The 16325-nt window shown below is 39.4% G+C and overlaps 1 protein-coding gene across 2 annotated transcripts in view; it reads right to left on the reverse strand.

Annotated features, from left to right (window-relative positions):
- UPK1B (uroplakin 1B) overlaps positions 1 to 16325 on the reverse strand; it is a 49043-nt gene that overhangs the window by 7190 nt on the left and 25528 nt on the right. For both annotated transcript variants that reach the window (XM_042459098.1, XM_042459099.1), the window contains 5 exons: positions 9439 to 9526; positions 7959 to 8159; positions 6090 to 6164; positions 4307 to 4429; positions 1911 to 2090 (listed from right to left, as the gene is read on the reverse strand). In XM_042459098.1, the coding sequence (XP_042315032.1) occupies positions 1911 to 2090; positions 4307 to 4429; positions 6090 to 6164; positions 7959 to 8159; positions 9439 to 9526 (667 nt within the window). The remainder of the gene's footprint in view (positions 1 to 1910; positions 2091 to 4306; positions 4430 to 6089; positions 6165 to 7958; positions 8160 to 9438; positions 9527 to 16325) is intronic.

The raw sequence follows: 16325 nt of genomic DNA on the forward strand, positions 1-16325 counted from the left end.
AAAGTTGTGATTCCCCAAGACTGCTGTGGTAACCTTTTGCTTAATGAGTCTTTGGGCACCTTAAAAATCTAGTAAATTGATTTTGGCATAATCAAATCCAGTCTGGTGAAATGGACTTTTGTCTTCAAAAGACATTATGCCAGAATTAATTTGTTGATCTTCAAGGTGCTTCAAGGGTGCTAGTTTTACATTTTTCTGCATGAAAAATACATATGGGGGATTTTTGTGCAGAGAAAAGTCTTATCTGTACAGAAAATAATATTTTGACTGATAAATCATGTCTTCTGCACAGAAATTGCCATTTCTTGTACAGCTTTTCTGCAGAATGAATTCCAAACTGTGAAAATAACTCAAAACTGCAGTTTTCAAGAACTATGATTATTATTATATTCCGGTTGTCTCATGTTTAAAAACGCCTTCATGAAGCAATATGCTTCTGGTGCTATCCCTAGTCAAAATGACAACAAGCTAAGAAGAAGGCATAAGTCACTCTTCTTACATTTGTCAACACAGGGAAAAGCCCACTGAAAGGCTGAAAGAAAAGAGGGTAACATGCAGAGAACTAAGTCTTCATACATTTCACTTACAGACAAGTACTAATATTCCTGCCCCTGCTACAAGAAAGTTCTTGAAAACTATGCAGATTTTTTTTTTTTTTAGAATTTTTCACAGTTTGGGATTTATTCTGTAGAAAAAGCATACAGGAAATGGCAATTTTTGTGCAGAAAACATTATTTCTCACTGAGAATGCTATTTTTTTTACAGATGAGCATTTTTTAATGCACGAAAAGGGCCCCACATGCATTTTTCATGTAGAAAAAGTCCTGACCTCTGAAGATGCCCATCTGTTCAGGATTATCTTCATCAGGACTCCCCAGAATTCAAAACCTTAGTTTTCATGCATTATTCAAATATTTTGGAATATTCTTTTCATTCCTAGTGACATGTAACCATGCATGAACCTTTTACAATACTGTTCTATTTCAGAACGTAAAAGCAGCAGATAAACTGCTTCAAACCAAAGGTGTTTGGTCGTTTTCCCACAGGGGCAAACCAGATACTCCAGGAAGCCCACAAGCAGAGCATGAATGCAACAGCATACTTGTGCTTGTGTTCCCCAGCTACTAATATTCAGAGGGATGCTGCCACTGACACTGGAGGTAATATATACATACTCGTCATGACTAACACATAGATAGCTGTATCCCCCATTAATGTGTCTAATCACCTTCTTAAGACATCCAGGTTGGTGGCCATCACTATATCTTGTGGAAGCAAATTCCATAGTTTTAACAATGAGCTGTGAGAATTAACACTTCTTTTTATCTGTCCTGCCATCCAGTTTCACTAGATGATTCTGGCTTGAAGCATTAAGTGAGAAAGGAAAACATCTCCCAATCCACTTTCTACAGATAATGTATAATTTTATACACATCTGTCATATTTATTATGACCTCCCATCTACCTACATTTTTGATGCTATTTTTGTTACTAAGTTAAACAACCCGCAAACATTGCAACCTTTCCTCACAGGGTCATTACTCTATTAAACTTGATCATTTTGACTGTTGATCAGGGTGGTTTTTCCAGCTCTGCAATATCTTTTGTGAGGTGTAGAGACCAGCTACTCTATAAGTGGTTGCTCCATGGTTTTTCATAAAATCATTATGACTCTAACAGTTTCAGCACTGATTCCTTTCCTAATATTCCCTAAAACTGAATATGCTTGTTTGGCAGCTGTTGACTATTTGATTAATATTTTCATTGAGGAATACACTACGATGCCAAAGTCCCTTTCATGACCAGTCATAGCCAACTCAACACCCCCCCAGTAATCCACTAATATTGCATAGAGGAAGAATGTAGGCATTTCAATTACTGCAAAAATAAGATGAAGACAAAGTCTTTACCATTTCGTGGTAATATCCAGGCACCCCTAATTTACAGCCATCCAAGTTCGTTGGCTTCCCTAGGACATCCATAACACAGCACTGCCGTGGCCAGGGAAAATCAGCATCATTGTTCACTGTCCTGAAAACAGAGGTATAGTTCTGCCAGTCTCTTGGGCCAGTCACACCACAGCAGTCATCCTGGGTTGAAAGGAAATTTGTTTTGTTAAAGCTGCTATAGAAATTGTGTGTTATTTTGTCACATAAAATACAGCAGAGAGAAATTTGTGGGGAAGAAGAGAAATGAAATACAGCTTGTGATAGGCTGGTGGCTCCAATGCTCCCCATGGAGCAAAACCACTAGAATATTGTTAGAATATAGTAATACTGGATGGAATAGGAAGACCCTATCAATAGCCCTTTAGATTAAGAGTTCCTCAAGTATGTGACTTTACAGCATGTTACGATCTGGAACCATAATCACTAGAAGCAAAATATGCATAACTGTTATATTGTATTCAATGTTTTCCTCCAAGTCATGGATATATCCCTATAGTAATCTCATCATTTCACTGGGATCTGCATGGAAGAGATTTTTAAGAAAATAGTGTTGAATGGATGACCTAAAATTAATCCCAGGTACATGGTCTAAATCTTCGTAATCTCCTACATGTAGGGAAAGATTGTGCTAGTCCAAATAGCTTTGAGTAGAGATAGAAATTCAAGATATCAATGGGCATGAGTTAAGTATGTTAGAGCTGGAGTTTCAGTCCAGGTTAACTACTGCTGCTCTAAGCAATGTCACCATCATTTCTTTCAACAGTATCAATGTTGTTTTATATTTCGACAGAAACTAAGTATGCACTAGTACTACCCAAGTTAATTTGACATATAGTGTAGGAAAGACCATAAAGAGAATGAACAGAAAATTTGAATTGTGGCTCCTTTGAGACTTGGCAGTATTGAAGAACATTGTAACCATTCTTAAAAATATGTTATAAGGAATAAATATACAAAAGCAAGAAACATATATGCAGAACTTGGAAACAGTACCTTTTTGGCCACTGGCCAAGCTGCCAAAGGGATTCTGGGAGCTATAACTCCAACAGTAATTTCCCAAAAATCATCATAAAAGTATGGATAAACAAAATACTGAAGTGCTGTTCCGGTGTTATATATACTGGGGTTGTGCTCTGACTCCAAAATCCTGAATGGTCAGCCCTCCATATCCACAGATTCTGAATCCATGAATCCATGGGTTCAACCCTCCAAGGCTTGAACATATTTTAAAAATAATAATTCCAAGAGCAAATCTTGATTTTGCCATTTTATACATGGGACATCAATTTACTATGCCACTGTATCTAATGGAACATGAGCATCCATGGATTTTGGTATCCATGGGGCATCCTGGAAACAAACCTCAGCAGATTCCAAGGGTACACTGAGTTGCTTTTCCCTATCAACTTCTGCAGGAAAGGGCCTTTCATGGATACAACTATATATAGGACCAGACCAAGGCATTTTGCTGCCAGAGGCACAGTAACCAATGGTTCCCCCTCTGCCAAGCTGTTCTGGCATCTGAGGCAGAAAATCCGAATGCCTTGGCCTTCCTTGATAATAAAAATACAACAGCAATAATAATAAACTGAGTAACAATTTGCTGCCCCTTCATGACATTCCAAATCAGTATTAATCAGCAGAGAATTCCAGTGAAGTCTGAAAACTTCAATAGCAAAGGGCTCTAGGATGCAAAACTTTACTTACTTCATTCTCACATGCAAGAATGAATAATTTGCAAAGTTTTTTTTCTCACCTGGTGTGAATATGAAATACAATGGAGGAGTTTTTTTTGCATTTCAGGTTTGTTTGTTTTTTGCAAATACATCTTTTATACAAACTCAATGTATTTTCAACAAACCCCAAATGAAAATTTCACAAACAAGTGCAAAAATGCAAGGAAGCAGGTAAGCAAATAAATTATTGCAGTAGTTGGCCAATTTGTGTCAAGACACTGATTCTCACTGAGGACTAGAACATTTTGACCTCCTTACACCCATATTTTCAGGCTCTAATGGAGGCCCTTCCTACTGATGTATGCATAGATACCAAGGGAAGGAATACTTGGCATGCATTATATTAAGGGCAGAGTAATTTGCTGTGCTACACATACATGTTCTCCCTACCAGTAATTATAATACCTGAACAAGACTGCCAAAAATCTTAGAAGAGTTAAGACATTAAGAGCATTTCATTTTTAACATTCACACAAAGCACAGCTGCATATGTTCAGCAGGAACCTTTTTATTTAAAAGGCAGGGAAAGCAAGATCATTAAGTGAGTCCTGAAATATTTATAAAAGCATTCTTAATGCTTCAGAAGACTATAACCCCAGGTTCACTATAAGTTATCATTACCTGCACCATGAGACGATTCCACGTCCTGGTGACACCCTCACTCTTCCATTTGTCATCATTGTTCTCTGGATTTGGGTTCTGATATTTTTCCAGCATTTGCTTCAAGAAGAGATTGGGTGTGAGCTACACAACAACAAGAGGGGAGAGGAAGCAGAAGAGTTAAACAGACTCTTTTCTGGAAAAGACTATAGACTTCCTAACAAAATCCAACATTATGTTGCTCAGTATTTACAGTTAAATTCTCTCTTCTGCTACATAGTGTTAAGTTTATACATAACTAGCAGATGCCCCCATCCAAAGTTTGACAGGACACTACTTAATCAAAAACGTACTTTCTCTGTATTAGCACATTGACTGTGAAACTCCCAGCCAAGAAAGTCAGGCTGACCCCATATCTTTTAAGCTTCCAGTGGGCAGCCATGCTGTTCTGTATAGCATTCAATATTTACATTTTCTATTTTAATGGATTTAAAATGGGATTCTAGGATTGTGAACAACTTATAGAAGCTAAAGAGTATTTTAATGTTTTTTAAAAATTGTATTGTTTTAATTTATTTTTATTTGTTCATCACCTCAAACACCCTTGTGGGATGGGAGGCAATACAAAAACACTTTGTTGTTGTTGTTGTGTACTTACAAGTCAGTTTTGATTTATGGCAACTCTAGGGTGATCCTATCATAGGTTTTTTTTGCTAGGTTTCTTTAGCAGGGGTTTGCCATTGCCATCTTCTAAGGCTGAGAGAGTATGATTTGACCAAGGTCACCCAGTGGGTTCCTATGCTTGAGTGGGGGAATCAAACCCTGACCTCCAGGGTCATAGTTTAATGCTCAGACCACTACACCATGAAATATTAGAAACAAATAAGCAAATACGCAAATAAATACATAAATCAATGGAAACATTTGACAAGGTGACTTTTAATTGCTTCCTCTGAGCAAGAGACAACCCAGTACTTGTTTGCAAATGATCAACATGAATAAAATATGTAATACAATTATATCTTAATATATAATAAAATTATATCTCCATAACACCCTGAAGTCTGATTTCGGATGAGTTTGTATTTGCATGAGAGACCTGAAATAGAGTTCTGAAAAAATCTTTCCTGAAACTGGTACAGCTGCTAGTAGCTAGAGTTGGCAGTACTGGGCCAGATGCTTTCATGATTTGACCCACTATGTACCAATGTTCCTATATAGTTCATCTCCACACTTCTTTGGGCTACAAATCCAGTTGATTCTCTTATTGCAGGGGTGAGGTACAAATTTCCTTCCTTGAACCCCCATCCTATAGGCCAATGTGGCAGGAAGAGAGGCAGTTCTGGTCCTGGGAATCTGGACGAATACATCCAATTTTTGTGACTTTTGGGAGATTAGTGTGTTGGGCAATAGTGGGACCTGGAGTCAACCATCTTGTTTTTGTGGTGGCTTGTATGTCTCTCTCTGTGTGTGTATCAGCTGGGATTTTTTTTGCCATGTTTTTAATCTGGGGAGGCTCTGATACTGCTTAACAGGATCAGAGGACATACTTTCCCCACCACTGTTCACTGGGTACCCAAATGTGGGCAGGGAAATTTTATTTTCTTTGGGTCTAAACAGATCACCTTGCAATAATTAAAACTATAACATCTCATTAAGTCCTTGCCTCTCACAAATATGCCCTCTGCCATTATCTCTATTTCTGTTTACAGTTTCAAACTTTTTTCAGAGCTGTGTCCCAATCCTGCATCTTTTGAATCTCAAGTCTAAAAGCTGAGAGCATCTGAGAGAACAGAGTACTTACAAAGTCTCGATGCACAACTGCTGTGATGCTGGAGGCAACTTCAAAAGCAAAGACAATCATCATCAGAATGATGTACTGAAAACAAAACAAAATACTCATCACTTGTCAGACAGAACATTAAGCACACTCAAACCTCAGATTTAGATCTGCAAGGGAAAGAAATAATTCTTCTGGAGAAGGCTTCCACCTTTGCTTTCTTTATTCCTCACAGGAACAAGATGTGAAACACGTGTGGGAAAAATGCTGCCTGTGGTTACATGTGCCCCTCCAAATGCTGTCCTTGCATTCCCCAAAAGTCCCTGCAATCCACTACCGAAATTTGAGGACGATGATTCCAAAATGTTTTTTACACCAAATGTTCATAACAGCCTCCTCTCCAAAGGGGTAGTATGAGTCGTTTCAACACATTTTGAGGGAAAAATGTTTTTGGCCCTTTCCCTTATGGAAAAAATGGCTTCTCAAGGCCTGAAATGGGATGGGGTGAACCATCCCATGCAATGAAATAACCTCACAATCCCTCCAGGCTTCAGGAACACTAAGAACCATTTAGAAGCAAAACAATTTTTGCACTACCCAAACTTGGAGGAAAATGGGGAAAAAGATGTATGGGTACATCCCCAGCATTTTGCAGTCCACCCACCCACCCACTCCTGAAAGTTGTCCACATCGAGATTTGAGCTTCAGAAGTAGGAGTCGGGGCTTATTCATCTGTACAGACAGACAGAGAGGAGTGAGGGGCGTCCTTTCCCCTCCGTCTGGACCATGCCTCTGTTCCACACATACGATTCTTTGCAAACACTGGTAGAGGCATCCTATTATAAGAGGATCCCTTATAAATATCTGACTTTGTAAACTAAACTTGAGAAAAAGATATGATTATTAATACTTCTTTTTGCCCTTCAGTCACATAGCAGAAATCTTTTTAAAAATTCCACATTGTGGAAACTATTCCCTGCCTGCGACCTGGTGCTAGATAATCAAGATTTGAAAAATAGTTTCTAATAAATATTCTTTTCTTTCGTTATAATAGTTAAAAATATCCCTTAAAGAAGAACTGACTGTATAACAGTTTTATCCAGTAAAATGAAAAATATCCCTCCTCAGGATTAAGATGCATAGATACATTCCCTTCGGTGACAAAACTGAGTTTTCTGAGATGATGATGGCAAGATATAGGAGGACATTATCTACTTCAAGTACAATGAATTATCTCTTTTTTGCCATACCTTTCACAATGATTGACAGCAAACTATGCACATATCTCTAACTGGGGAAAAAATAGTTTCAGACTTCTTCCATGCTAGAACTGTGACAACCTGGAAGCTGCAGCAGTGAGTTTCATTTATTCAGAAAGTGTTAATACCCATGATTATTCTCATTTCTGCAACTCTGCAGACATATTACTTTGACAACCTAGTCATTGCTTTCTCCCACATAGTTATCACTGTCAGGAAGTCCTTGACACTAAGAGCTGTTCAACACTAGATTAACTTGGAAGGTGATGGGTTATCTTTAGAGGTGGTTTTGAAACAGAGGTTGAAAGGCAATTGGCCATGAATACTTTAACTGTGCAGTCCTGCAGTGACAGGGGTTAAACCAAATGGGGTCCCTTCTAACTACACATTGCTGTGAGTCTGTAATTCCTTCTGGGGAGGGGGAGAGGAGGTAAGGCAAGCACCAACTCCCAGCTGCCTGACTCCAAAGCTGATCTTCCACATGCTTTGGACTTCAGCTCACATAATTTCTGGGCCCTGGCCACACTGAATGTGATTTCTGAAAACTGAAGTCCAAAACATCTGTAAGGCAAAAGGTTGAGAGTATTCTTAGATCATGAGAAGGCTGCATAATATTATTTACTATTCAGCTTACCACCAATAGCATTGTCCTGTTTGACTTCAAGACACCAACAATACCAAGGACAGATAGACAAAAGAAACAGAAGCCAGTGAAGATCCCAATCCAGGCAGCTCCATAGATGTCATCATTGTCAGTAGCTTCCAGCAATGGATACAATGTGTGTTGATCTGATACGAAGTATATGCACTCTGCCATGAGTGCGAGGCCACAACACTGGGAACCAAAGACATAAATTACCATAATCCTAAAACAGTATTTTTGGGTTAGTTTTAATTTTAATTTGACCATAGTCCCCTGAGGCTCCAAACTGAATACACTGTTCAAAGCTTGCACTGAATTCTCTTCTGTTATGCCAGGTAAAAAACAAACAAACAGATGCTTGCACAAACTTGTGAGTAGGGATGCAAATCTTCACTTATTCAGTTCTGATGTGTAACAGCAAATTATGCCCTCAATTTATCTCTGCTCTGCCAAAATATCTGGGCCATTTTCAAGCATTATCCGTGCTTTGGATATTCACTGGGCAAAATTCTTTGGTTCAAAAATATGTGGTTTTCCTGCACAGAAAAAGCATCTTGAAGCAGAAAAGATGTACAATGGCCCCTTGGTAACTGGGCTTTGGTTCATGGACCCCTCATATATATATATATATATATGTGTGTGTGTGTGTGTGTGTGTGTGTGGATGCTCAAGTTCTACTAAATACAAAGGCACAGTAAAATGACGGCCCTTATTTAAAATGGCAAACTCAACATTTGCTTTTTGGAATGTATACTTTTAAAAATTTATTTTCAAGTGATGGATGGTTGAATCCATGGATAAAAGATCTGTGAATACAGAGGGCCAGATGTATTTTCCTCTAAATGAAAATGACTCAAGTGACTTGTTGTGCAGGAATGTTAGTTTGTGTAGGGTTTTAGAAATCAGCATTCTTAAAATTTACAAGCAAATATGGGAGATTATCACAAAGCTAAATAAAGCTTCTTACTGTTGCTGAATTCAAGCTTAATTTGAGCTGCACACTGGTGTTATTGCATGGCTTTTGTCCTCAAAACTGCCATCCGGCTGCAGTCCAGCTGCAATGCTGGTCCCTGAATTTGCTTTGGCGGCCATTTTGCAAAGTTAGAAAGCTCTCGACTTTGAAAAATGGCTGTCAACGTGAGTTCAGGGACCAGCATTGGAGCTGGGCTGCAGCCGGATGTCAGTCATTTTCGTTAAAAAACTTGATTGAATATGAATGAAATTTGTTTAAAAAAAGTGAGAAACAACAAAAAACCTCACCACATCCTCATTTTATTGGCTGGAAAACCATTTTTTAAAGGCTCGGAACCCCTCTTTTTGCCATGTATCTGAAAATTGACTAATATTTGTTATATCCCTGGTTTGTAGGCTCTTGAAGAACATACTGATAGCAAGGACCTGAAAAATGCTACTCATTGTATTTATATACCCATAGCCTGTTACACAGATTGCATAGTTTAAATTCACTTACCCCCAGAACAACATTCCCCAAGATCAGTAGGCCTTGGAAACATCTTACACCAGTATCACCTTTTGCCATTTTGAACTGGTCACAGAGTCTAGAAGAGAGTTACAAATTTATCAGTACTGTGGTTTCACTCAGGACTACCATGTCTCTTGCCAGCTTTCCTGTCTTTGTCACTGAAAGCAAGCCACATGAAAAGTTCTTCAGTACAGTATATCTAGTTTATGATAGAATCTTCATAAATTGCATCAGAACAAGTTATACATATACCTTTTTATTGGGCATTCCTGTAAACAGAGCTATACATTCTTTTCATTCCTACCCATGGAAGAGGTGAAATGACACATCACAGGCAGTAGGATCACTTTAAAGGTACACCCAGAAATTATGTGAAACCTGGCACAAAGGAAGCAAAGAGGAGATGCCCTTTTGTTGGACCAAATGTTATCTAGAACAGTGCATTCAAAGTAAAGATCCATAGAAACGTGGCAGTCTGCAAGCCATTCCATGTTGCTCTGTAATGAGTCTCCAGGAAAGAAAGAAACAGTTGTAGGTAATGAACACAAATATAGTGTCAGTCCCTGGCATAATGGGGTGGTGATGGGGAAACAAGTCCATCACATCAGACAGCTGAAGAAGCACTGGTTTAGAAAACCAGGTTTATCTTTAGGTAATGACCAAGCAAATACCTGTCTCATTATCTTTTGGTAATGACCAAACTATATCTGATCTCAGTATAAGTCAAACCTAGGAGTAGAAAACTCCATCAATCCCAAAGACCTCCTGTATGATCCAGACATCCTGCCGTAGGTGATAGACATATAGCACATGGTTATATCATATGCTGCAGTCAATAAGGTGGCCTTTAAATCATGGTGGGCAACTACTGAGTGTTTAGGAGCCTTGAGCACCCAATTTTATACGCCCCTAGATTTCTATGGGCTGCACCTCCCTGTTCTGGCAAGTGGGGATCAGATATGATTAGGAGGTCACTTCTAGTTTAGGATGGAAACAAGAGAAGTGATTTAGGACCCAAAAATGTGTCTTTAAATCATACTTAATGAGAATTGAATCATATATAATGAGAATGAGCCTTGAATCATACATAATGGGAGCCCATTGAACAGGAGAGTGATTCATAATTTTTTAAATAAACAAACTAAACAAGGATATGATCATTTTATAGATAGAAATTGACAGCATTGGATTGTCCCACCCTACTCATTACATGAAATCTCATCAGAGGTGTGAAGTTACAAAGGCAGAATTACAGCCTGAGCAACTGTTATTCCTTTCTACTGCAATACCATATTTTTGACTTAGGTTTGGAATATATCATATATAGGTGCTCCAGTTCCAACATTTTCACCTCCTTGAAGATTACAATTCCTAAATTAAAATAATGTTTGCTTGCTGCCAGGCCTACTGCTATGGCATGTGCGAAGTTTTTCCACAGATCCTCACACCCCCATCCAGAGTAGGAGGCTCCATTTACCTTGGGCTATGGCTTCTACTGCATGGTTAAAATGTCACCTCTTATTTCACAGTGGATAGAGACAAACTCAGCCTTTCTAGTTGAGATAAACTCACACCCATGCCAAAAATGAGAAATATGCCACAAAAACTGTGAAAGAACAAGCCCAAGAAGAGAATGTGAACAACTAGTTGCAGCTACAATATGGGAGACCAGGAAAAGGACAAATTGCATTTTTCAAGATCCTAATCCACATTCCAGACCCAAGCAAGAACTTTACACAGCCTCCTTCACAAGAGTCCTACATGCCCATGTTGGCAAATCTCATAGATTTAACAAGCTCAGTGTTCTATTTTAATCAAAGTACTGTAATTCATTCTCCAACAGCATTCCTCTTACCCTGAGACCAGGCACAGGGCAGAAATAAAGCAGTTTGACACCACTTTAACTTGCATGGCTCCTTCCTGTGGAATCCTGGGATTTGTAGTTTGGTGAGGTATTCAGCCTGGCCAACCAGAAAGCTCTGGTAGCCTCACCAAGCTACAAATCCCAGGGTTCTGTATGACAGAGTCATGGCAGTCAAAGCACTGTCAAACTGCTTTATTTCAACAGTGTGGATACACCCCATGCATTCTTTCTCCTGTATGTGAAAAACAGAAATCCTGTAGGTTTATACTAATGTAGAATGTGGTCTGCTAAGAGGGAGAGTGCAGGGAAAATAATTTTGACACATAGTTTGTCTGGTCCTGGCACAGCAGTATCTTAACCAGTTTTCATGCATCTGAGGAAGTAGGCTCAAGTCTATGAAAGCTCATGCCACCAGCTTCTTTCTTTCAGTTAGTCTCAAAGGTGCTACAAGATCCCTTTGCATACTGATTTTCCAGACTAACACAGCTATGTCTTTGAATTTAACTAGTCTTTGAGAAAGTGACTGCTGTCCCCAAGCTTGAATCTCCAGATGTTGTGGGTTTTAACTCCCAGAAACCTCAGCCAGCAGGGCCAGTAGTGAGGGATTCTGAGACCTGCAATCCAACCACATTGGGAGTTCCACAGGATGAGAACCTTAGCATAGAAAACAGAAATTTTAGAAAGCCAGTAAAAGTGGGCTTCATCTCTACCAACTCAGCTCTTTCCTCTCTTCTAATGAAGAAGAGACATAATAGAAAAAGATTTTTCACACAGGATTTAACTGTAGTTATGAGTTGAAGATATCTCAGTTTTAAACAGGAGCAGCAAGTAAATTGCTCTCAACTGTCATTTCCTCCTACTTTAAAGAAACTTCCTCCACACTGAATATTAGCCATGAAATCTTAAGTCTAACCTTTTGGGGTGGATGGGAGGTTAATTAAGCATTTCTACAGTATTTAATTGCACCTGATTGCACTATTCAAATCTGTGCTTCAATTAGATCATTCTTGTACACTGATGAAACAAACTGGCACAAGATTTATGAAGCCCTATAAACAATAGACGTTATCACACAGGGCTCCTGGGACACAATGAGAACGGTCCGAAAGAGGCCGGGAAAGGAAAGGAATGAGTGGGGGATGCATTTTACTGCACACAGAAGTCCCTCACTTGTTCCGTTCCCTTCCATTTCCAATCCATCCCAGAGGACTGAGATTTTTGAGAACTGTTCTGAACAGTTCTCAAAAATCGCACCCTCTGGAACAGATTTGGAATGGGACGGAAGGGAACAGAACGGGTGAGGGACTTCTGTATGCAATAAAATGTGTCCCCACTTGTTCCCCACTTGTTCCAGGTCCCTTCCATTCCATTCTCCTCATGTTCTGTGGAGCCCCTGTGTGGTAAAGTCCAATGCTGTCTTACCTAGGCTAGGAGCATTACAGCAGCAGCTTGCAGTCCAAGTGTAAGAACATTTTGGCTCTCTGATATTGGAATGCAACTTTCATCAACTCTATCCAGTATAGCCAATGGTGAAGAATGCTGAGAGTTGCAGTCCAACAACATCTGGAGGACTGCACTTTTTCTATGACTGGTCTATGTCCAAAGAGATCTACTGCACTTCCTACAGGAAATTCTGCTCCTACTTCAGTCCAGAACTGGTAAATTTTTACCTTTACTTGACCTACAACATCTTGGCACTCTCATTGGCACTCTCATTCCCGACCAGCTTCAAATCCAACTCTAGCAAAGAAATGGGGAATATTTTCTTAAATACAACATTTATTTCCTTATATATGTCAAGTGAAGGTTCTAGCTGTAAGACCCTTACAAGAGAAGACATTTTTGAGCCACTTATGTGATGGTGCTAGTCTAATGTCTCTGTTATAAGGAGGTACACCTTTGCTCATAGCCATGGAGGCTTAAAGGAATCATAAAGAGATCTACAACTTGCCTATTGTGGTATTTCTTTCCCGTTCATCAGTCTCTTTACTGTGGGAGGAAATAACATTTTTGTTCACATTTCTGATAGAGATTTCTTGTGTTGAACAGTTACAGAACAGAACGACTTGATCAGCAATAGCTTTGTTTTTTTCTTGGGCATCATGTAGATAGATTAATGGGGCAAGTACTCTTTTTTATTTTCTCTCATCTCCAGCTGTGTTGTAACCTCAGAAGTCTTGCTCAAGACAAATGCAGCATTTTCACTATCAGGTATTGAGTGGGACACATTAAATGCTGACCAAAATTAGTATCTGGGCATAAAAATACATAATTTTACTGAAGCTTCAGGAGAGTCATTACTGCTGATAAGCATGTTTATTGAGGAGTCTAACTGAAGAATGAGGACATACTAACAAGCAGTAAAGACAGATAAGGTTGCACTCTCCAGTTTTGAAATGCTTGGGTCTGTATTCTTCTCCTGAACCAGTGATGTCTGTGCCATTATTGTACGGAAAGAGGCGGTCCTCTAAGTACCCTGGGCCCAAGCCATTTAGGGCTTTATAGGTAACAACCAACACCTTGTATTGCGCCCGGAAGCGAATAGGCAGCCAATGGAGGTCTTTTAAGACTGGTGTTATATGGCTGGTTCTAGATGTATTGGGCCCTTTTGAATATCAGACTGTTTATAAAGTGTTTGTTCCCCTGTAAAGCAATCACACACTGCTTTCTTAAGTAATAAAGCTACTCTTTAAAAGAAATACAGTGTGATAGAAATATATTGTGATAGAAAGATAAAATAGATCTAGTGCTAGCTAGTTAAAACAATATGGGGCATAGTTGCTTCTCCTACTGGGAGGATCCAGTGAAACATGAGAAGAAACAGGAAAAATAACATCAGCCACCCTAAGAGTATTGGCCTAGGTCAGAAGGAAGATCAGCACTGGTTGAGGAGACCAAGGACAATATAGAAACCTGAGAATTTGCTCCTTGCCTATGCAGACAGATTCATCTGGAGTATATATATCCCCACCCACAAAAAAGGAAATACAAAAGACTGCAGCAAGTATAGGACCATAGCTCTAATCTCAAAAGCATGCTCAAAATCCTGCAACATAGACTCCAATCATACATGGAGAGAGAACTCCCAGAGGTGCAAGCAGAATTCAGGAAAGGAAGAGGCACTAGGGACCACATTGCAAACATATGGTGGCTAATGGAGCGCACCAAGGAATTCCAAAAGAAAGCATGCACTTTATAGACTATAGCAAGGCCTTTGACTGTATAGATCACGAAAGTCTATGGAATGCCCTTAAAGACATGGGAGTACCAACACATTGGATAGTCATAATGAGGAATCTTTACTCAGGACAGGAGGCCACTGTTAGGACAGAACATGGAGAAAAAGAATGGTTCCCAATCAGCAAAGGGGTCAGACAAGGCTGCATCCTCTCACCCTATCTGTTCAGCTTGTATGCAAAACATATTATAATGGACCCTTGTTATACACTGGGGTTTAGTTCCAAGATCCCCCGTGTATAACAAAATTTGTGTATGTTCATGTCCCATTAAATATAATGACATAGCAAAATGGTGTCCCATATAAAAAATGGAAAATCAAGGTTTGATATTTGAAATTGATACTTTTTTGGAACATTTTCAAACATGGATGCTTGAATCTGAGTATAAAAAATCCGTGTATAAGAAGGGCCAACTGTATATGAAAAGCAGGACTGGACACAGAAGGAGGGGGAGTGAAAATAGCAGGAAGGAATATCAACAATCTAAGATACATAGATAACACCTTACTACTAGCTGATTTTGCTCTACTGGAAAGCTTCCGTCTTTCAAAATTCACATGCCTGAGCCCTGATCAGGGACAGCTTAACACTGGGCGATGGCATGGGGCTGCCTTGAGGATAGTATGGCACACGATAAAATGTGTTTTCACTCAACCACATGCGTCCCCTGCCCGTGCCCAGATTGGGGACAAAAGTGTGTGCGATGTCTCAATGTGAGAGCTGGACAGTTAAGAAAGCAGATAAGAAGAGAATGAATTCATTTGTGATGTGCTGGAGAAGAATGTTGAGGTTACCATGGACAGCCAATAAGTCAGACAAATGGGTCCTAGAGAGATAAAACCAGAAATTTCTCTGGAAGTCAAGATGACTAGACTGAGGCTGTCATACTTTGGCCACATCATGAGGATGCATGACTCACTGGAAAAAAAACAATAATGCTAGGAAAGGTAGAGGGAAGCAGAAAGAGAGGAAGACCATAAACTAGATGGATGAACTCTATTAAGGTATGAATCTTAAGGACTTGAGCAGAGCAGTGGAACATAGAGAGTCTTGGAGATGTCTCATCTACAGAGTCACCATGGGTCGAGATCGACTCAAGGGTCGATAACATCATCAACAAAATAAACTAATTATATCCCTGTCATCTTCAATAGAATGAAATTACAACAAAATGCTATGTGAAAAGTATATCAATTGGGAACATAATTTTGTAAATTCCATATTGGTAGCTGTATGGGATGCCGTATATTATATGTATTGCTGTTGCTGTGTGCCTTCAAGTCAGTTCCAATTTACCAAAACCTATCACAGTGTTTTCTTGTCAAGTTTCTTCAAAGGGGGTTTGCCATCGCCATCCTCTGAGGCTGAGCGAGGGTGACTTGCCCAGGGTCACCCAGTGAGGTTATATGGCTGAGCTGAGATTTGATCCCTGATCTCCAGATTCATAGTCTAATGGTCAAACCACTACATCAGTATTAGCACATCACAATAACTCAACAATATTGGTTGAATCAACCAGGATATGGATGACCAGCAGGAACCTGCCTCTTTGCTCATTCCTTAATTTGAGCATCAAAACAAGGTAGAGTTCAACCCTCAAGCATAGTTTCCAGAGATGTGGAAACCAGGAATTATGGTTAAATTCTTCTAAACATGGGTATGATAGGAGTTTAAAACAGTGGAGGGGACAGAGGCCAATTTTCGCATTCATACCTCCTGACAAGTCACACTAGCATTCCTGATGTACTTCCGGTTTTGTTTTTAGCTGATTC

This window comes from Sceloporus undulatus, chromosome 3 (assembly GCF_019175285.1).
Source record: "Sceloporus undulatus isolate JIND9_A2432 ecotype Alabama chromosome 3, SceUnd_v1.1, whole genome shotgun sequence".
Classification (NCBI taxonomy): Eukaryota; Metazoa; Chordata; class Lepidosauria; order Squamata; family Phrynosomatidae; genus Sceloporus; species Sceloporus undulatus.